At 43.7% G+C, this 22,874-nt stretch overlaps 2 protein-coding genes across 2 annotated transcripts in view; one reads left to right on the forward strand and one right to left on the reverse strand.

Moving 5' to 3' along the window:
• The window catches only part of SYN2 (synapsin II), a 480,921-nt gene that overhangs the window by 87,379 nt on the left and 370,668 nt on the right, over positions 1–22,874 (reverse strand). Inside the window, exons 6-9 of the mRNA XM_077452122.1 lie at positions 12,105–12,167; positions 10,566–10,708; positions 2,697–2,771; positions 1,061–1,163 (exon numbers count right to left, since the gene is read on the reverse strand). Coding sequence (XP_077308248.1) covers positions 1,061–1,163; positions 2,697–2,771; positions 10,566–10,708; positions 12,105–12,167 — 384 coding nt within the window. The remainder of the gene's footprint in view (positions 1–1,060; positions 1,164–2,696; positions 2,772–10,565; positions 10,709–12,104; positions 12,168–22,874) is intronic.
• Positions 21,696–22,874, forward strand: part of TIMP4 (TIMP metallopeptidase inhibitor 4) — an 88,337-nt gene continuing 87,158 nt past the window's right edge. The window contains exon 1 of the mRNA XM_077452121.1: positions 21,696–21,877. Within this exon, the coding sequence (XP_077308247.1) occupies positions 21,754–21,877 (124 nt within the window). The 5' untranslated portion in view covers positions 21,696–21,753. The remainder of the gene's footprint in view (positions 21,878–22,874) is intronic.

The following is a 22,874-nucleotide window of genomic DNA, read 5'->3' on the forward strand; positions in this document are numbered from 1 at the left end:
CAATACTTGGCCCACCCAGGACAAAACAACAGGTTTACTTTAATTTACCTCCCTCAGCAGCATATACTTAACTTCCATGTGTCCCTTGATAAAAGGAAAATCATAAGCTAAGCAAAGGAAAGACAAGTATATACTGGTAGGGATAGAGAAGAAGAAAAAAAAACCCATAAAACTGTTCTATGGCCTGAATAGTCAAAGAGCAGGTTGGTTTGAACTAATTTGGATATTACTTTCTCATTTTTACAGCTTGGTCTTGCACATTTTATTTAATTCCCAATATATATATAATTGCACTACCAAATAGAAACAATGTATAAAGCAGCCAGCATCAACAATGATACAATTGCATAGAAAACAAAAAAACAAAAAATGCAGCGCTAAAAGTAAAAAAATCACCTACTTGTGAAAAAGGTGAAAACATTTTTGCACAGTGGCATAGCATAAGCTAAGCATAATAAAAATAACACAAATGCAATATGTATAGATAAACAACACAGAGATCCACATGAACAATGTGTAATAAATAATAAAGAGATCCACGTGAACCGTACCACGTAGATCAAACAAATAATGTGAAAAACAAAAAACAAAAAATTATCTATTATCTGTTATTATCTATACATATTGCATTTGTGTTATTTTTTATTATGCTTGGCTTATGCTATGCCACTGTACAAAAATGTTAATATTAACATTTTCTAGACCAACCTCCAGAGGGAGCCATCAGTGGCTTAACACACTTATTTTTGTGTCTCTTAACAATTGTTCAAATTTGACATCAGGGGAATGCAGCGTTGTGAATATGGTGGCTTTAAGAAAGGAGTAGGGCTTCTAGAATCTATTTTTGTATGCATGTTGTATAAGCTGATTTTGACCTGCAAAGAGCCTCCTTTTGTTTCTTATGACAGCTCTCAACACACCAGCATTTTGAGACTTGGTGCTGCAACTTTTCACCTTCCTGACCTCGGCACTGGCCCACAAGTGTCATTATGAATACAGCTTGGCTTTCTCTTGTCTAAATAATACATATAACTAAATTTTTTTTTTTTTTTTTTTTTACCTCTATGATATAATCCTTTCCATCCTTCCCATGTACCACCTTTACAGCACAAATATCCAGACCACCAAAGATTTCTGAACATGTGTCAACCCACAGCTTGTATCTAGAAAATAATAAAAAAATATTAGTAGCAGCACCAAAAAAAAGAGAAAAATCAGGCATTAGCAGGTCAGGTCAGATACTATTACAGCTCACAGTTAAAGCTGAACCCTAGGGTAGGTAAAAATGCTCCTTTGCAGTAAGTCCCCCTACTAAAGCCTAACTCTAGGTTCACATCTATGCAGTTGCGATTGATGTGGTTTTCAGGCACGTTTTGCGGTGCGTTTTGTGTTTTTGATGTGATTTTGCGTGCTTTGTTCATGCATTTTGTGTTTTTTTTCTCTTTAACAAAACTGTGTATAGGAGGTGGGGCAATCCCACCCAGTGACATTGCTGGTTGGCCCCACCCCTTTGTTGCTTAGGAACTGGCAGACGGCAGGAGCCTTGGACGCGAGGTCCGTTGCGGCGAGCAGCATGATTGACAATGGATCTACACTAGGGTCATTTTAATTTTTTTATTTTTAATAAAGGACTTTTTAAAAAATTCGTATTTTGTCTTTACTCACTTTTTATTCTTTTTTGGTGAATAGGTAGAGGTAAGTACCCCATACTCATTCACATGGGGGGGGGCAGGATCTGGGGGCCAACTTTGTTTAAGTTGGCTTCCAGATTCCAAAAAAGCCACCCGCCTACAGACCCCCACAACCACCGGTAAGGGTTGTGGGGAAGAGGCCCTTGTCTCCATCAAGGTAGGGACAAGGTGCTTTGGGGGGCCCCCTGCCCCAAAGCACTTGCTATATGTTGAGGACATATGGCCTGGTATGGTTCAGGAGGTGGGGGGGCACACACATGTCCCCTTCCCTTTCCTGACCTGCCAGGCTGCATGCATTTTGTATATAAAAGTTTTTATATACAAAATTAGTTCGTGTATGGTTTTCCCATGTTGATAAGATATGTTTTTTATGTTAAGACCATAATTACTTTTTATGACTCCCATGCATTCATGCTTTATAAGCACCCTTTTTTTGATAAAAATAGAGAATTACTATTTTTAAAGAAACTATTGTTATTTGCCTCAAATACCATCTTTAAACGAATTGGGGTATGCAGCCTTAACAACTCACATACATGTGTTATCTATTCTATATCATAATGGTAGTGATTGTATTTGTTTCCCCTGTCAGAATAAGCATTGTGAGGTCTTGGGCAAGTTTATCTTAAAACTGTTTCATCCAATTAAAATATTGAATTTTAATATGGTTGAATTCCTTTACATGACCACCAAATATGTCAAAAGAAGCCAACAGTTCCAACCCTCATTTGGCTGAGATGGATTGCTTTTATTGATCTTCTTTCACGTTATACAGTAATGTGCTAACAGTTTATAGTCAGCCAGCTTGTAACACAGACCTTTAGAGAGCACAGTATTATAAAAAAAAATTATGTAAAACCCCATGGAGTCTGTACAGTATGTTCAATTCCTGCGCACATTTTTTATTTTTATTTTTTACAGAAATCTGGGAATAAAGTACAATCGTTCACTCTGAGGATATTTAGTATGAACAACATAATCGATATTCTTATAGTCACCACTCACCTGTCTGACATTGCCACCTGTTCTAGCATGGCAGACCCAGTGTTTGTCTTCCAGTTACCTGATATTGAGGTTCTCCTGAAAAAATAGCAGAAGGAAATATATTTATTTAAAGAGATAGATAGATAGATAGATAGATAGATAGATAGATAGATAGATAGATAGATAGATAGATACATCCTGAAGTTGGGCAAAGCACGCTTCATGCATGCACAGTAGGGAACTAGCTGTAAAGCCACAAGGCTTCACTGTCGGTTTCCATTACCCAAGATGGCGGTGGCAGCACCCGAGAGCCAATTGAAAAATTGGCTGGGGATAAGACACAGCTGGATTCGTGGACAGGTAAGTGTCCTAATATTTAAAGTCAGCAGCTACAGTATTTGTAGCTGCTGACTGTTAATTTTATTCTGCAGGAGCCTGGAGCTCCGCTTTAATTAAGATTTTTGCGCCACTATAATGGTGAACGAAACTATCAGAATGGGCTTGTTCCACATTAATAGAGAAGATAGACCTGCTTCAGGTCTGTCTGTACTGCCTATGCCAGTTCCTATTTCAGAGATTATTAGAAACTAGCCCATGCTCCTGATTAGGGATGAGCCGAACACCCCCCGGTTCGGTTCGCAGCAGAACTTTCGAACGGACCCCAAATTCGAACGAACTTTAGAACCCCATTGAAGTCTATGGGACTCGAACGTTCGAAATGAAAAGTGCTAATTTTAACGGCTAATATGCAAGATAATGTCCTAAAAAGGGTTTGGGGACCTGGCTCCTGCCCCAGGGGACATGGGTCAATGCCTAAAATGTTTTTAAAAATGGCCGTTTTGGCGGGAGCACTGATTTTAATGACGATTAAAGTGAAAAAAAAAGTGAAATATTCCTTTAAATATGGTGCCTGGGGGGTGTCTGTAGTATGCCTGTGAAGTGCCACATGTTTCCCGTGTTTAGAACAGTCCCTGCACAAAATGACATTAAACGGAAATAACACCATTTAAAACTGCTTGCGGTTTTAATGTTATATCTGGTTCCAGCAATATGGTTGAAAATCATTGAGAAAAATGGCATAGTAAGCCCTCCCTGCCCATTACCAGCCTATTTGGGTCTTGTACGCATATTAAGGGGAACCCTGTACCCATATTAAAAAAAGGAAATGCGTGTGGCCCCCAGGCCCTATATACTCAGAACAGCAGTATACAGGCGGTGCAAACAAGACAGGGACTGTGTAGGTTTGTTGTGTTAAGTTGAATCTGTTTGTAATTTTCAACTGGTATATTTTTAAAGTGTAGCTCCAGTCAAAAAAACTATTTTTAAGCTTTTTGGAAAACATAGGGAAGGGTTATCACCCCTGTATAATTTGTTTTGTCGTCCATCTTTTTTCATCTCACTTGCTGTTGTCTCCTTCCGTTTGCAAGTAGGAGATGTTTGTAAATTGGATGTTTGAAAGTAGGGGCCTGCCCTATATGCTCTGCAGAAATGGCGGAACAAGGTGTTGGTTTTGCCACAACATTGTAAGCCCTCAAAGTGACTCTTGGTGGGCGCTGGAGCGCCCTGCTGTGAACGATTATATCAAGAATTGTAATTACATGCCATTGTTGAACAGTGGTAGAAAAATTGACCTTTGGTGGTTGCGGTGCTGGTGCCACAACACTATAAGTCCTTACCATTACTCTGGGTGGGCACAGGAAGGGGCCCTCCTGTGAAATATTATATCAAGAATTGTAATTACATGTCCCTGTTAAACAGGGGCAGAAAAATGTGGCCTTAGGCACTGCTGCTGGTGCCACCACACTGCAACCTCTCCCATATACTCTAGTTTTATTGCAGGAATTAGCCCTGCTGCAAAGCATTGCATCAAAAATTGTACTTAAACGCCCCTGTTAAACAGGGGCAGAAAAATTGGGCCTTAGGCACTGGTGCTGGTGCCACCACACTGCAACCTCTGCCATATACTCTAGTTTTATTGCAGGAATTAGCCCTGCTGCAAAGCATTGCATCAAAAATTGTAATTAAACGCCCCTGTTAAACAGGGGCAGAAAAATTGGGCCTTAGGCACTGGTGCTGGTGCCACCACACTGCAACCTCTCCCATATACTCTTGTTTGATTGCAGAAATTAGCCCTGCTGCAAAGCATTGCATCAAAAATTGTACTTAAACGCCCCTGTTAAACAGGGGCAGAAAAATTGGGCTGATGGCATCAACCAGAACCAGAAATGTTCTTCCAACATATCAGCGGAGGAGGAAGAGGATAGACAATCAACATAACAGGACAGTCACTCAGCATCAGCATAGGCAGTCTTGAAGGGATGTGATATTTCAAAAAAAATTATTCTGTTACATCAGCTTCAGGTGCTTGGTAGCTGTGGGTGATCCAAGACTGATTCATCTTGATGAAGGTCAGTCGATCAACTGATTCGGTGGACAGGCGCACCCTGTGATCGGTAACAAAGCCACCAGCAGCACTGAAGGTGCGTTCCGAAAGAACGCTGGATGCAGGACAGGCCAGTAGCTCAATTGCATACTGTGCAAGCTCTGGCCAGTGATCCATTCACAAGACCCAGTAAGCCAGAGGATTTTCGGTGGGAAAGGTGTCCAAGTCTGACCTTGCCCCTAGGTATTCCTGCACCATGTAAATCAGACGCTGGCGATGGGTGCTGGAACCGATCATACCTTGGGGCTGTGGACTAAAAAATTGTCTGAAAGCATCAGTCAGACGGCAACCTTCTCCACCGCTCCTTCAGACCGATGCCTCAGCAACACGTTGTCCAGGACCAGGAGTTTGTAACCTCCCAGTCTCTGGGAACGCGTTGCACAGACCTTTCTGCAAGGCCTCCCGGAGATGTCTCATCCTCTGCTCCCTCTGCGATGGCAAGATAAGGTCGGCAACCTTACCCTTGTACCGTGGATCAAGGAGAGTGGCCAGCCAGTAATGGTCCCTCTCCTTGATCCGAAGAATACGAGGATCCTTCCGCAGGCTTTGCAGGATCAGGGAGGCCATGCAGCGTGGGTTAGCTGAGGCATTCGGTCCGGAGTCCTCTGGGTCACTAAGGACAACATGATCTGCAGCTACCTCCTCCCAGCCATGTACAAGTCCACGTGTTTCTTGGGACTGTAAATCATCCCTACAAGACTGCTGCTGCTGCTGCTGATGCTGAGTGCCAGCCTCCACCTCCATGCTAACACAATCATCCTCCTCCTCCTCTTCCTCCTCCTCATCCTCTTCCTGTGTGATGGGTGGCACAGCAGGAACACTGTCTGGATAAAGGGGGCCTTGAGAGGCAAGGAAGTCCTCCTCTTCCTGCCTCTGTTCTGCCTCAAGTGCCCTGTCCATTATTCCACGCAGCTTATGCTCCAAGAGGTGGACAAGAGGTACAGTGTCACTGATGCATGCACTGTCACTGCTCACCATCCTTGTGGCCTCCTCAAACGATGACAGGACAGTGCATGCATCCCTGATCATGCCCCACTGGCGTGGTGAGAAAAAACCAAGCTCCCCTGACCCTGTCCTGGTGCCGTAGTCGCACAGGTACTCATTGATGGCCCTCTGCTGCGTGTGCAGCCGCTGCAGCATGGCCAATGTTGAGTTCCATCTGGTGGGCATGTCACATATAAGGCGGTTCTTGGGCAGGTTCAACTCCTTTTGGAGCTCAGCCAGCCGAGCACAGGCATTAAATGATCGGCGGAAATGCATACAGACTTTCCTGGCCTGCTTCAGGACATCCTGTAAGCCGGGGTACCTGCCCAAGAACCGCTGCACCACCAGGTTAAGGACGTGAGCTACACAGGGCACATGGGTCAGTTGTCCCTGTCGGAGGGCGGAGAGGAGGTTGGTGCCATTGTCGCAAACCACCATTCCTGGCTTAAGCTGGCGTGGCGTCAACCACCTCTCGGCCTGCCCCTGCAGAGCTGACAAAACATCCGCCCCAGTGTGGCTCCTGTCCCCCAAACAAACCAGCGCAAGCACGGCATGGCATCGTTTTGCCTGCGTACTTGCGTAGCCCCTGGAACGCCTACGGAGCACCGCTGGTTCTGAGGACAGAGCACTGGAAGAGGCCATGGAGGAAGAAGAAGAGGAGGGGGTGGAGGAGAGAGGTGTGTCACAACCAATAGTAGCATTTTGGAGGCGTGGTGGCGGAACAACCTCCAACACTACTGCACCTTGTCCTGCATCCTTCCCAGCTGCCAGAAGAGTGACCCAATGGGCCGTGAAAGACAGGTAACGTCCCTGTCCATGCCTGCTGGACCATGAGTCAGCGGTAATATGCACCTTACCGCTGACCGCCCTGTCCAGCGAGGCAAGGACATTGCCTTCCACATGCCGGTAGAGAGCCGGAATCGCCTTCCGTGAGAAAAAGTGGCGTATGGGGACCTGCCACTGAGGAACCGCACATTGTACAAACTCACGGAAGGGGGCCGAGTCTACCAACTGAAAAGGCAGCAGTTGAAGTGCTAGCAATTTAGCCAAGCTAGCATTCAACCGCTGGGCATGTGGATGGCTGGGAGTGAACTTCTTTCGCCGGTCCAGCAGCTGGGGCAGGGACATTTGCCTGCTATAATCGGACGTGGGTGTACTGCTAGCAGAGTTCCCGGAAGCACTTGGCTGTGACACACCTAATTCTACACCTTCATTCCTCTCAGAGCAGGTTTCAGAGAGGACTGAAGGTCTAGTGGGGTTGGAGATGCCAGCTGATGAGGAGCAAGGAGAGGTCCGCTTTGTTCTTTGGTGTGGGTCTTTGAGGTACGCTTGCCAACGAGCTGCATGGCAGGTCAACATATGTCTGGTCAAGCTTGTGGTGCCCAAGCGGTTGATGTTTTGGCCATGTGAGATACGCTTGAGACATATGTTGCAAATAGCAGCGGTGCGATCTGATGCACTCGTCTCAAAAAAGGCCCACACCAAAGAACTTTTAGAATAACGCGCAGAGGCAGCGCTCTGCACAGGCGGAGCTCTGCGGTGTGATTCAGTCGGTGTGCTGCCCCTAAGCTGGCCCCCGGAGGGCATCCTGCCTCGTTGGACATGTGCCTCCTCCTCCTCCTCCTTTCTCCTTCCAGGCACCCACGTGGAGTCAGTGCCCTCATCATCCCCTCCCTCTTCATCGCTGTAGCAAACCTGGCAGTATGCTGCAGCTTGTGGAACATGACTGCCAGATTGCTGTCCTTCTTGAGCATCCCCTCTCTCTGCGCTCACGCTACTGCCTTCCTCTAGCTGAGTGTCATCATCAGAGCCCACAAAACACTGGGCATCCTCCTGGAGCATGTACCCAACACTGTGCTCAAAGAATTCAGGAGACTCCTCAGGAGGACGTGGTGGGTCTAGGGAAGGAGTCACTGATGATGACATTGAGAGGAGGGAAGACGATGCGTTGGCAGCTGCTTTGCTAGTACCCTGAGACTGGGTGAGAGAGGATGAGGAGGATGAAGAGGGCTTGGTCATCCACTCTACCAAGTCATTGGCATGTTGTGTTTCAACATGTCCAGCTGCCGAAAAGAAGGACAAGCGTGTCCCATGGCCACGTGCTGATGACAATGCACCGCGTCCACGACCAGCACTGTTGTCTCTACACACAGAGCCTGCTTGCCCTCTTTTATTGGCTCGCGCCTGTCTGCCTCTCCTTGCTGGCCTTCCAGACATGGTAATGGCCTGAAGGGAGTTGGGTAAAAAAGCAGTTGGGTAGTGTATATTGTGCTAGAGGCACACAACACCCACTAACTCCTGCAGATGCCTTTATTATAGAACACCAGAGATAAAGGGGTATATACAGATGTATACTGTGCTGTGCTGGAGGCACACACAACTTCCAATAACTCCTGCAGATGGCAAGTGGTCTCAAATAGAGAAGAGCTATGTAGGTGGATATAGCGGTATGTACTGGGTACAGAGCACGCAGACAGCACGCACTATCTCCTAACACTACTGACTGCAAGCTCTATTATAAAAGATAGATCACTAGCTATATAGGTGAGGTGAATATAGTGGTGTATACTGCGGTCAGGGCACGCAGACAACAACCACTACACAACAGCAAGATCAAAAATCGTCCGAAAACGATCGGTGTGTACTGTGTTGAAGGTACACAGAACACCCACTAACTCCTGCAGATGCCTTTATTATAGAACACCAGAGATAAAGGGGTATATACAGATGTATACTGTGCTGTGCTGGAAGCACACACAACTTCCAATAACTCCTGCAGATGGCAAGTGGGCTCAAATAGAGAACAGCTATGTAGGTGGATATAGCGGTATGTACTGGGTACAGAGCACGCAGACAGCACGCACTATCTCCTAACACTACTGACTGCAAGCTCTATTATAAAAGATAGATCACTAGCTATATAGGTGAGGTGAATATAGCGGTGTATACTGCGGTCAGGGCACGCACACAATAACCACTACACAACAGCAAGATCGAAAATCGGCCGAAAACTATCGGTGTGTACTGTGTTGAAGGCACACAGAACACCCACTGCTTCAGACGCCAACACACTACACAAGGCCGCCGCGCTGGCGGCCTTATATAGTGTGGGGCATGCACTACACAGCCTGAGCTATGATTGGCCACAGGCATCCTGCCTGTGGCCAATCATGGCTCTCCTCGCTGCTGGCGCTGCGATTGGCCAAGCATGCGGGGTCACAGTGCATGCTTGGCCAATCATGAGCCAGCAATGCACTGCGCCATCGCAGTGCATTGTGGGCCGTGAGCGCCACATGAATTTGGCGCGAACAGACCAAAATGTTCGGACTTCGCCGAACGGACGAACAGCCAATGTTCGAGTCGAACGTATGTTCGACTCGAACACGAAGCTCATCCCTACTCCTGATTAATAAAGGGAATGTGGCAGTTTTCCAAATATGAAACTGCCGCAAATTCTTACCTGGTGTGACCTTGTTGTATGGGATGTGATGGCTCACATCCTTTTCTCTGCCTGCTTAGTGATCACATGAAAAGAGACTGCACAAAGTTAAATGCCCTCCTCCCTCCAATCTGAGCTGAACAGGAGGCTGTGGTGGGTGGGCAGGGAGGTTGAAGTGGATCTTCACCCTCAAAACAAACTTTCTTCCTTTCCACCCCTCCTCCACTCCACTACACAAATATCCCCTTTTTTTCATTTACTTTTTTTTTTTAAAAGAAAAATGTTTCCCCCACCCTAATGCCCATAATTTGCCTAGGCAAATGGCATGCTCTGTGCTGTCTGTGACTAGGCATAGGGGTTAATTTATTAAATTGCTCCATTGCTTAGTAAATTAGCCAAAGCTCCAATTTGCAAAGAGTACCCAATCACATGCAAGTGAAATAAAAAAATTATGGACGTACATCGGTGTGCGCCGGTCAGCAAGTGTTTAACTGTACTTAAAGCAGACCTTAAGTCATTTTTTTCATCTTTCCATCTATTAAATCTTCTGCCCTTGTTGTTTTAACTTTGGGTAGTAAAACATTTGTTTTCTGCCAGTAAATACCTTATACAGCCCGCTTCCTGTTTCTTGTCTGGTCATTAGCCTAGGCTTATGACATCATATACACAGCTCTCTCTCTCTCACTTTCATGAGAGTTAGCCAGGAAGCGAGGGGGGGGGGCAAGTCATAGGAGGGCCAATGAGAGCTGCAGGGGGTGCAGAGCTGGAGGTGTGCCTCTGTGTATCTGTGTAAATCCAGGAAGTGAACAGGCAGCAGCTTCAGCTGCCCACAGTTAAAATGGTTGCAGCCAGACTTAGTGGAGGGAGATTTCTGCAGCATATTTGGCAAGTACAGAATCACAGTATATATAAAACAATATGCAAAGTGGTTGGAGGGAAGCTTCAGAAAGGCAAAGATGTTTTTATTACAAATTATTGTTTTAAAAATGATAATGTGTAATGGCTAGTTGCCTTGCTGACTTACATATACGCCTTGTAGTTATTTCCTATCTTCTGAATCCTGATATCATATTTAGAATCTACGAAGGGTTCAGTGGTGGCATAGGTCTGTGTCAAGGCCACAACGCTAGCAATATCCTGGAAGTCATAGTGGTTTTCTATCTTCACCTGTTAATACACAAATTCATTATTAGTATATGTTCCCCTAACTAATATTATAAGAATATCAGAACACTCTATGTACTCAGATGCTTTAAAATTACCTGAATGCAGAGGGACTTCATAGTTCAGTGGAGTGGCACATGAAGAGATCCCGGCACAGAAAGTCAAGGTCCATCCAATGCATGCTGGACAGCAATTTGTTTGAATGGATTTACAAAAAAATTAACTTAGCAACCCCTGGGCCAGTAAGTCATGTTGTGCAGGTTGTTTTTAAATTTTCAAAGGGAAAGGAAAGGTATTGAGACGAAGACTCCCCAATCTCCTCCAAACTTTTAAAGATGTAATTGAGACAGGTGATCCTATTGGGAGAATTTCCATCATCGGCTGTTCTAGTGACATTTGCCAGGAATAGGGTTTCTCTTCATTTGCTTTTATGGTGACAAATTGTTATTGCCTTCCCGGTAAGCTCTAATTATGAAGGAAGAGGGATCTCACCGCTCCAGGAGCACACATGCAGGCTGTAAACCGTCTCTTCGGCTGGGAAGCCACAGGTGCTGGCTATTACCACTAGCAACAGACGAACAACAAGCTCTGGACTGCCGCACTCTTCAGAAGACCACTTACTTTTATTGGAAAATCACATCACATCTCAACAAACACAGCGAACAAGGAAAAACTGCAATTTTTCCTTGTTCGCTGTGTTTGTTGAGCTGTGATGTGATTTTCCAATAAAAGTAAGTGGTCTTCTGAAGAGTGCGGCAGTCCAGAGCTTGTTGTTCATCTGAAGCTCTAATTATCCCAAGAATCTTGGTATAGAAGCTTTGCATTGGGCTGCCTGGTTAATGCCAGACAAGCACTCAAAGCATTTGTACTGCATTAAATTGCACAGACAGTAATGCAGATTGCAGCATCTGTAGGCACTACAGTCCCCATTCATGCTGACTTTTTTGGGATCCACTGATCCCATGCTAGGCATTAACTTAGGACGCATGGCAGGCTCAACATTGAAATCGTGATAAATTGTACTAGCCACTTTTATATTTTAATTTAATTTTTTTTTTTTTTTTTTTCAAAATAGAAAATAAAAAAATTTTTATACATTATTTGATATTTTGACAATTTACTCTGCACATAAAAAGTACCCCTTTTTCTCTCTTTCCATCCATTAAACTCAGGGATGTGGTACTAAAATTAATTTGGTCTGTTCGTAATCATAAAAAACCTTTAGGCTCAACATTGGTAATGGATGTTATGTATACGCAGCCTAAAATATATATTAAATCAGATATATTATTAATAACGTCTCAATAAATAATACAAGCTATGGACACTCTTAATGGCGTTTCATATCCTTATATTTCAGTGTTGCAGCAGAGGAATACAAATGGTGATTACAATGTACCTTTCCCATTCCGGAATGAGCATGTCCAATCTTCACCACGACAGGAAATGATGGCATTGCAAGCTGAAATACAAAAGACATTTTAATTAGGTAGATAGAGATTAAATGAACATTTGCTTAAAACAGACCTTAGGAACCCAATGATACAATTTTATTTGCTTTCTGTATCAGAGTACATTTTGCTGTCAGGTGTGTTTTTTCACAGAGGAATATACAGTATATACAAAGTCATTGCAAGGGAAAAAACTGAAAATAATTGAAATACATAATGGTGAAGAAAAAAGACCTAATGACTTGGCTCTCATGCTGTTCTAATGGTTTTAATACTTTCTAAGACACTAACCAGGAAGAAGCATGTAGATTAGAAATGGACAGTTAGGAAACTAACACTATTAAAAAAGAGAAGTCACAAATGACAGTTTCCTTTAGAAGCCAGAGGGTAAGTTAATCATTGGTCTCTCTAGCGTGAACAGGAACATTCTTGAAAGTTCCCTAAAATACTTTCTAGATCCAAAAACAATAATGGAATAAATTGCAGCTTACCAGTCATTGGGTATTGGTGATGGATTTATTTTTATTTTTCAGTTCTTTTTTTCCAATATTTTAACCTGATGATCCTGTCAGTAACACACTACCTGTCCTAGTGTGACCACATTCATTCACAGTACTGTAAATATGAAGCAACAATATTGTTTCCTTAAGACGGGAAGTCTGTCAAGACCTCTGTGCATTTTAGAGGTAGAACCTGGTTCTGTGTTGCTTGTACATGTCTAAAAGATTGTACTGCAACAGACATTAATGTATTTCTGTAACATGGCATGCATATTAACCACTTACAGACCGGACCATTTTGCTGGTCAAAGACCAGATCACTTTTTGCGATTCGGCACTGCGTCGCTTTAATTGACAATTGCACGGTCGTGCGACGTGGCTCCCAAACAAAATTAACATCCTTTTTTTCCCACAAATAGAGCTTTCTTTTGGTGGTATTTGATCACCCCTGTGGTTTTTATTTTTTGCGCTATAAACAAAAATAGAGCGTCAATTTTGAAAAAAACACATTATTTTTTACCTTTTGTTATAATAAATATCCCCAGAAAATATATAAAAAAACATTTTTTTCCCTCAGTTTAGGCCGATACGTATTCTTCTACATATTTTTGGTAAAAAAAAAATCGCAATAAGCGATTATTGATTAGTTTGCGCAAAAGTTATAGTGTTTACAAAATAGGGGATAGTGTTATGGCATTTTTATTAATAATTTTTTATATATTTTTTTACTAGTAATGGCGGCGATCAGCGATTTTTATTGTGACTGTGACATTATGGCGGACACATCGGACATTTTTGACACATTTTTGGGACCATTGTCAGTTATACAGCAATCACTGCTATATAAATGCAGTGATTCCTGTGTAAATGACACTGGCAGTGAAGGGGTTAACCAGTGGGTGGCAGTGTAGGGGTTAAGTGTTCCTAGGGGTGTGTTACTAACTGTGGGGGGTTGGGCTTTCATTTAGTGAACACTGATCTCTGCTCCAATCACATGGAGCAGAGATCAGCGTCACTAGTTGCTAGGCAGAATGGAGAAATGCTGTTTACAACGGCACTTCTCCATTCAGCCGTCCCGTGAGACGATCGCGGGTATGCCCGCGGCGATCAAGTTCGCGGGACCCGCGAACGGACTCACGGGGGTCCTGACCGGCAGGGCGGCATTGAAGATTAGACCTACCTGTATGCCAATATGCCTGCCCATGCCATTCTGCCGACGTACATCGGCGTGCGCTGGTCGGGAACCGGTTAATAGGGGTTGATTTACTAAAATTTAAGAGTGCAAAATCTGGAGCAGCTCTGCATAGAAACCAATCAGCTTTCAGGTTTTTTGTTAATTGTTAATTGAACAAGCTAAAGTTAGAAGCTGATTGACTACCATGCACAGCTGCACCAGATTTTTCACTCTCCAGTTTTGGTAAATAAACCCTATGTCTATCATTTTCCTACCAGTCAGTAACATTTAATGGGTTGTGAAAGAAAATATAGGAACTAATAGGCTCCAAACCTGCGCAAATCAATAACCAAAAAACAAATAACCTACAATAAGGAGCAGCATGTTGTAAAGTGTAAAAACACATTTATGTGAAAAGAAACAAAGGAACCCGTGCTCTTAAATCATAAATTACATATCACCATAGTGAATAAACAATTAAATAAAAAAATGTGCATTTAAATTACATTCATAAAAATTGTGAAGTATATATAAATCCCACGTGTGAATAACGTGCTTAGCGAGTATAGGAAAAGGTTCCTCTTCACCACCATGCAGACACACTATGCACTCACCAGACTTAATTGACCCCTATTACAGGAAGTCAAATTATTCATATGGGAAAATCCAAGATGTCATACATGAGTTCACGGGAATTAATTCAAACCACTGTTGGTGTCTGAGTGAGGAATAGTGCCCCACTATTGGTGTTAGTGGAACCAATTATGCCTTTTATCAGTGGGAAGAATAGTGTCTTATATCAGTGGAAGATACAATGCCCTAAGGGTTGGTTAAATGGAAAGCAAAAGACTGCATCCAGCCTGTGGGCCACAGTTTGGAGACCACCATTCTAAGATGCAAACTTGTTTTATTTGTTAGTTTTGGCCCACCAAATTTTCTTTGCCCAGGATTATATATGTATTTTCAGTTCTGTGCTGGAGGATATTCACAAGCTTACAGATAAGAGAATTCTCTATGGTCAATTGTGGTCAGAGGAAACAGTAATGCTACGTACTTTCTGGCAGAAAAGGTCCGACGGACTTTCGACAGAGTTCTGACGGACTTCCAATCGAACGGACTTGCCCACACCCGAAACGGACTAACTCCGTTTGACCAGCATACAGACGAACGGTTTTCCCGATAGGAATTTAGTCCATTGGAAAGATTTGAAACATGTTCTATTTCTATGTCCGTCTAATTTTTTCGAAAGAATAACTATCAGATTATCCCACACATGATTGGAATGTCGGACAGACTGATCCCGTCAGACCTAGTCTGCTGGAAAGTCCGGTCGTGTGTACGCGGCATTACACCTAAAGTAATGGTATAAACTTTAGACAGGTAAATCTTTAAATGCCTAACTCTTGCAGTACCCTTTTAAGCAGGACAGGGATGGCCCATGAACTAAATCCAGAAGAATAACAGAAGACAAGGGCACAGTAACCTTCATGCATTAAAAACAATAGCTTTTTTTTTTTTTTTTAAATAAAAGAAACATATTGTATTCATTGTACTTCTTAAACAATGTGAGTGAAATATGCGTATTATTATAAGTAAATACTATTTTTTTTTTTTTTAAAGGTTGCCGTGTTCTTGTTCTATGTTCTGAATTCAATCATGCCCAAGGTTAGGGTTTGGTGGAAGGACTTCTGCAAACATGTTTGGGTATTGTTGCCCCAGAACTAGAAAATGTTAATACGTTACTGGTACAATATTGTTATGTTCACTGTGAAAAAATATGTCTTTAATCGCTTGCTGATCGCATACTTTATACATACAGTGGCAAACCCTGCACCTCCGTGTCTGTGGTGCGCACGTATGCCGATGGCGACCCGCTTCCGCTGTTATTGGACACAGCGGTAGCCAATCATCGTGTCTGCCAGGACCCTTCAATCATTCCAGAGAGAGGCAGAACAATGGTCTGCCTATGTAAACAAGGCAGATCGCCATTCTGTGAGACGGGAAGGTAGTGATCCTGTTTTTCTTAAAAGTTTTCTTAAAATACACCAGAGGGGTCACTGAGAATAGACAGGTTCCCCATAAATAGTACGGAGGCTGCCAGCCACACGCACGGTCCCATGCACATGGACAATATTGGCTCAGTCTAGGGGATGTCTTTTTAGAATTTAATGCTATAGAACTTAAAATAAGACAGGGTAAACCCTGGGTCACAGGATACTCCAAAATTAGATCAGCACTCAATAGGACAGTCTTCACACTAAATCCTCATCCTTGACTCAGTAATTCTGCCTCCAGAGGCAGCAGTCCCAAGAGAACTGAAACCTTCCTTACATAGGAAAGAACACACTTTTAAGACCTCCGAGACATTTATCACCTCCCCGGCCATCTTCTGGACACCTTTTTTCAGGAACTGGATGGGACCCGATAGATATTCATGCTAGCCATTTGACTCTCCCTGCCCATACTCTGGAAGCTTCTCTTATAGGCAGGCAGGAGGAATCAAACACCCAGTTTAGAAAACCCTAAACAGACAAAACCAATAGATCACTGCTCCAATCACTACAGTGAAGCCAAAAACTACATTTAGCCTAGCAGCCTAACTACACTAGATTACCAAAAGTATTGGGACACCTGCCTTTACATGCACATAAACTTTAATGGCATGCCAGTCTTGGTCCGTAGGGTTCAATATTGAGTTGGCCCACCCTTTGCAGCTATAACAGCTTCAACTCTTCTGGGAAGGCTGCTTACAAGGTTTAGGAGTGTGTCTATAGGAATGTTTCTTCATTCTTCCAGAAGCGCATTTGTGAGGTCAAGTACTGATGTGGACGAGAAGGCCTGGCTCGCAGTCTCCACTCTAATTCATCCAAAGGGTGTTCGATCAGGTTGAGGTCAGGACTCGGTGAAGTCCCTCCACCCAAAACTCGCTCATCCATGTCTTTATGGACCTTGCTATGGTAATGCATTAGGTCCTCTTTTTTGTTGTTTTGTAGCTTTCACTACTTGCTTCCTCTATCAGGCTCTCACTGATGACATCTTCTAATGCACATCCTAGCACAGCAAGCAAATAGTTGAAGCCTTCGTGTGGCCTCCGTTTAGAAGTTACAGCAGATCTCACTGCATCTGGGAGGCTGCGCTGATAGAGGTCTGACTGTACATTTTTACACTGACAATCTGGCATTTATCAGAAGGTCAGCTATCTATAAACTGGTGTAAGGTGCTCTTCTCTTCTCATTAGGAGTCCATCCTGTTTGTTCAAGAAGTAAAGTTCACCATATTTAATATATTGTATTTTCTTCTTCTCCACTCAGCTGTGACTGAATGTAAACATAACTGCTCCTCCAGTCTTGCAAAATTTAATAGAGTACGCAAATAAAGTATAATTTATTAAATTGATTCACAGTCTAGCTCTTGTGTCCAAACAACATAGAAGTGACAAAAGCAATATTAAAGGGTGTAACTATATGTGATAGGGTGTAATAGAAAATCTATTCATTCTTTCATGACTGCAGCTGTCACTGCATCTTATTCATTTGAAAAGAAAAGCACAAGGTAACATAGTTGCCAATATGCAAACAATTTTTTATAAGGGACACTTTTTTGTCTGTAGGCGGAGTCTTGCTATAATTAGGGGGCGGGGCATTAGAAGGGGGGACGCAGCAATGAAAAAACATGTGGTGCACGAAGTGCACAGTGGCGAAAAATGGGTGTAGGTTAAACGGAAAATTGGGTGTGGCTTAAAGGGGGCATGGCTAAAACAGGGTGGGTTTAGAGTCTGAGGTGAACAAGAAATGGAGGGAGAAAGTAAGGCAGAGAGAAAGAAAGAAAGAAAGAAATAGGGAGTAAAAGGAGAGAGAAAGAAGGAAAGAGAGGGATGGAGATACAGCTGCCCCAGATCCTACACCACAATAGCAATATGTGTATTCCAGAAAGTTTAACAATCAGCAGATAAAGATACTCCAAACACCTGGTGCTGGAGCTTCAATCACCACGGCCTCATGGTTGATATGGTGTCAGGATGACTGAAGTGCATTATTTCTATTATTACATTGTAATATATAATGAAATGGTTCAACTCACCATAATGCAGAATCATTGGGAGCCCTGAGTGTGTCACTTGCCATGTCGTCTGCCACCAGATGCCATCATGTGTAGCCAGGAGAGTCCCTCCTTACACCAGGCATTTTCAGTAGAGTCCCTCCTTACATCAGGTGTCCCCAGCAGAGTCTCTCCTTACGTCAAGTGCCCCCAGCAGAGTCCCACCTTACATCAGGTGCCCCGAGCGGAGACTCTAGCGTGGACCTCTAGCAGCGGCGGAAAAAATGGGAAACTGATGCCTAAACATTTTTACTTTAATGCAAGGAATGTTCAGGAAAGTGCAGTACAGAGGATGGCTTTCCAAGTCTTTTAAAGTGTAGGAACACAGTGACCTGATTCTGTGAAGGACTAACACTGATTGGGGGAACATGGAAGAAACAGGACAGATCCACCTATGACTGAACTAACTAGCACTAAAACAGGATGAGAGGTTAGGGGTAGCTAAACATGAGTAGGGATGAGCCGAACACCCCCGGTTTGGTTTGCACCTGAATTTACACACAGGCAAAAAATGTGTGCGAACACCATTTAAATCTAAGGGATACGAACATGAAAAATCAAAAGTGCTAATTTCAAAGGCTTATATGCATGTTATTGCCATAAAAAGTGTTTGGAGACCTGGGTCTTGCTCCAGAGAACATGTATCAATGCAAAAAAAGTTTTAAAAACTGTCATTTTTTTGGGAACACTGATTTTAATAATGCTTAAAGTGAAGCAATAAAAATTAAATATTCCTTTAAATATCATGCCTGTGGGTATCCTTAGTATGCCTGTAAAGTAGAGCATCTTTCCTGTGTTTAGAACAGTACTGCAGAAAAATTTAATTTCTAAAGAAAAAAATGTAAGGAATTGTTGAATCCCGGCAATATATTGTACATAAAAATAATTGACCTTTGGGTCTGGTATGAATATTAAGGGGAACACTGCACCAAAATCCATACCAGGCCCTCAAGGTCTCGTATGGATTATTAAGGGGAACCCTGTGCCAAAATGTTTAAAAAAAATGGTGTGGGTTCCTCCCCAAAATCCATGCAAGAACCTTCAGGTCTGGTATGCATTTTAAGGGAAACCCCACGCCAAAATAAAAAAAAATGGCTTAGGGGTCCCTCCCAAAGTCCATATCAGACCCTTAACAGAGCACACAACCTTGCAGGCAGCAGAAAAAGGGGGGGGGGGTGAGAGAGCAGCCCCCCTCCTAAACCATACCAGGTCACATGCTCTCAACATGTGGAGAGTGTTTTGGGGTCCCCCCAAAACACCTTGTCCTCATGTTGATTGGGACAAGGGCCTCTTCCACACAACCCTTGCCCGCTGTTTGTGGGGGTCTGCAGGCAGGGGGCTTATCAGAATCTGGAAGCCGCCTCTAACAAGGGGACCCCCCAGATCCCCCTATGTGAATGGGTATCGGGTACATTGTACCCCTACACATTCACCAAAAAAAAGTGTCAAATGGTAAAAATGACAGCAGCCAGTTTGGGACAAGTCCTTTATTTAAAAAAAAAGTGTCCCGCGATGTAACTCCATCTTCGATGACAGTGCCGACGACCCGAGAAAAGAAAAAACGGAACAACTCTGCCTCAATTGGAGGTGCCCCGCGACTGCAGGCTTTTTGCAATGACAGCTGTTGTATAGCTGAGGGTGGGGCCACCCGATGGCGTAAACCGGTGACCCCGTCCATTCTGATGTCTCGTAACATCAGTGTGGGCAGGGTCACCCGCTTACATCACTGGGTGGCCCCACCCTCAGCTATATAACAGTTGTCAATGTAAAAAGCCTGCAGTCGCGGGACGCCTCCCATTGAGGCAGTTTTTCTGGTTTTTTTCTCGGGTCCGTCACTGTAATCGAAGATAAATGGACATCGCGGGACATTTTTATTTTTTAATAAACTGTCCCCTGTAATTTTTACACTTTTCTTGGTGAATGTGTAGTGGTACAATGTACCTGATACCCATTCAGATGGGGGGGTGGGATATGGGGGTCTCCTTGTTAGGGGAGACCCCAAAACACCCTCCCCATGTTGAGGGCATGTAGCCTGGTACGGTTCAGGGGGGGCACTCTCTCACTCCCCCCCCTTTTCCTGCAGCCTGCCAGATAAGGGTCTAGTATGCATTTTGGGGCAGACCCCATGATGTTTTTTTTTTACATTTTGGCATAGGGTTCCCCTTAAAATCCATACCAGAGCTGGAAGGCCTGGTATGGATTTTGGGGGGGACCCCAAGCCATTTTTTTTTTAATTTTGGCGGAGGATTCCCCTTAAAATTTGAAAAAAGGGGGGATAGATATGGTGCATGGCGCTGCTCTCATTAAGAGGTAATCTGCAACCTCTAGATACTTGAGGGGTGTGTATACAATGGGTGCATTTAATGCAAAAAGTGACAAATAAAAAGTGCAGAAAATAGAAAATGTAAAGGATATCCTACTGTGTAAACTTCCTGATTGCTTATTTATAATGCATACTGTTAAAAGCTATGTACATTCAAACAAAAAAAAAAAAATAGAAAAGCGATAAAGGACCTGGGATGGACCCCACACAATTAATTTATTTTAATTTTGGCGCAGGTTTCCCCTTAATATCCATACCAGACCCAAAGGACCTGGTAATGGAATGGGGGGGAATTGCTCTCATTCATAAAACTATGTACGGCTGTCATGTAGGTAGCCTTACATAGTGTGGGGTGTGGACTCAGCCCGCTGAGCCATGATTGGCCAAAGGCACCCTGCCTTTGGCCAATCATGGCTCTCACAGCACTGTGCTTGGCCAAAGCATGCAGGTCAGGCGCATGCTTTGGCCAATCAGCAGCCATCAATGCACTGCGATCTCGCAATGCATTGACGGTCTCGCCATTCATTATGGGGCTTTTTGCAGTGCTCAAATTTCCTACAAACACCCCATAATGTTCAGCATTCGGCGAACGGGCCGGGTGAACACCCGAGCACTAGATTTCACCAACACAGAGTCCCCAGAGAGTTTCAACACTTGCATCAGGGTCCCCAGAGAGCCCCCACTTACATCAGGGTCCCCAGAAAGGGCCCCCTTACATCAGGGTCCTTAGAGAGGCCCCCTTACATCAGGGTCCCCAGGGAGCCTCCCCACTTACATCAGGGTCCCCAGAGAGCAGCTCCTTGTATCAGGGTCACCTGAGAGGGCGGGCAGTGAGAGATGACATTTCTCTGTTGCCTGTGGCTGTGCAGTGAGAGCAGAACAGCAGTGATGCAGGGTGGGCGGTAAGAGATGCCATCTCTCTGCTCTCTCTTCTGCCAGGCTCTCCCAAGCTGCCTGTCTGCTCTCTGGTGCTGCCCACCGCACTCGCGGCCTGGCTGCAGAGAGGCCACGGTCCTCTCTGAGAGACTCTGGCTTTTGGGCCCCAGATTCGGGGCTATAGCCCCAAAAGCCACCCCCTAGAGACGCCACTGCTTAACTCCATGATATGTTTTGTTTTGTTTTTCTATTGGAGGCCCATTAACATTTTTGCTATGGTGCCCTGTGATTTCTAGATATGCCCCATTACACTGGAGTCATGTACAATAAATTCTGTGGGCAGAAAATACTTCAGTTAATACAAGAATGCACACTTTAGTAGGAAGTATTAGGACACATGTGAGCAGCACTTAATGACATTTGGCTGACAAGCTGAAAGCAATAAAACTGCCATGGTTGATTTTCTACCTGGGATTGGCGTCATGTTGTTCTCGGAAGGAGGGGCCTCTGGTGTCTGTCCATAAATAAGAATAAGAGAGGTTCATACCATGGAAATAAAAAATCAGTTTTCAGACGCCTGTGAAGGAACTCATTTACTTGGCTAGAGGTACAAGTTGTATCCCAGCATGAATCCGTTCTCGCACACACTGCTGGTTGGCACTGTGTTCCTTTTAACCCTTAAGGAGCTGACAAGGGCATGCAGCTGCATCTCATTTCACCCACAGGATCAATTCTGTAGAGCAAGCATAGGTGAGTCCTGTGACTATACTTCATGATGTAATTATTTGTATGCAGACATAGCTTATGGCAAAGCAATATTTTAAGAATTCTGAGCGCTGTGAAAGTTTGTTGTGTCAAACTTCGGTAGAAAATAAAAGAAGCCTAACTTTTTTCTAAAACTAAATTGCGACCATTTCAGGGATTGGATGGCATTTATTTTGAAGCAATGGGGATCTTTCTTACAGTTTGGATGTTCTCTTCTTAAACTGCAGATGTAAGAAAATATAGCCATGTCTTGGAAAGAAAATAGGACGATGTACAATGCATTTAGAATTAAAGATGTTTCACAAGTTTCTAAGTAATGTTTGAACATGACTTTGACTTGTGGGGATGGCAGAAATGGGTCTGGAGATACACAAGGTCCATGACTTGGTGGCTGTTCTAAAAGATATGTATGACAAAATGTACTAGATGACTGTATGTAAAACATACAGAGAGTCAATTTACACCTGTGGAAATGAGCCCATACTGTATACTGGGCCAAGGGAAGATCAACAAATACAATTTCTCGAAAGGATGATATTTAATTAACCCCCCATTATTACCACCCACTAACAAACACCAAGACCACCGTACCGTTTATGTAAACCCTTCTAAACAGTGATTTGGAATCCCAGGGCTCCTACAGAGGTTGCTACGGGTTCCTTGAGCTGTTGCTGATTGACCTCCTATGTGATGCTGCCTGCATAGTTCCTGGGCCAGTTCCACTTGGCACTCAGCTGCATGAAGCAGTAATCTTTTGGTTGTCTTTAATGGGTGCATTGTGACCACCACTGTAAGGGGACATGCTTCCCACTGACCACCAAGGTAATAGACATTTTTCCCACTGAGCTACAATAAATTGGTTTTAAGCATGGGTTTCCCAAAACCTGAAAAAATCTTTAAGGGTGGTTCATCAGGGGTTAAAAGGTTGAGAAAGGCTGTTTAATGTTGTACTTTGTGTTTCATTTCATCTGTGTTCCCATAT

Source organism: Lithobates pipiens, unplaced genomic scaffold (genome assembly GCF_037356315.1).
Source record: "Lithobates pipiens isolate NorthernLeopardFrog02 unplaced genomic scaffold, aLitPip1_a1.2 Scaffold_23, whole genome shotgun sequence".
Classification (NCBI taxonomy): Eukaryota; Metazoa; Chordata; class Amphibia; order Anura; family Ranidae; genus Lithobates; species Lithobates pipiens.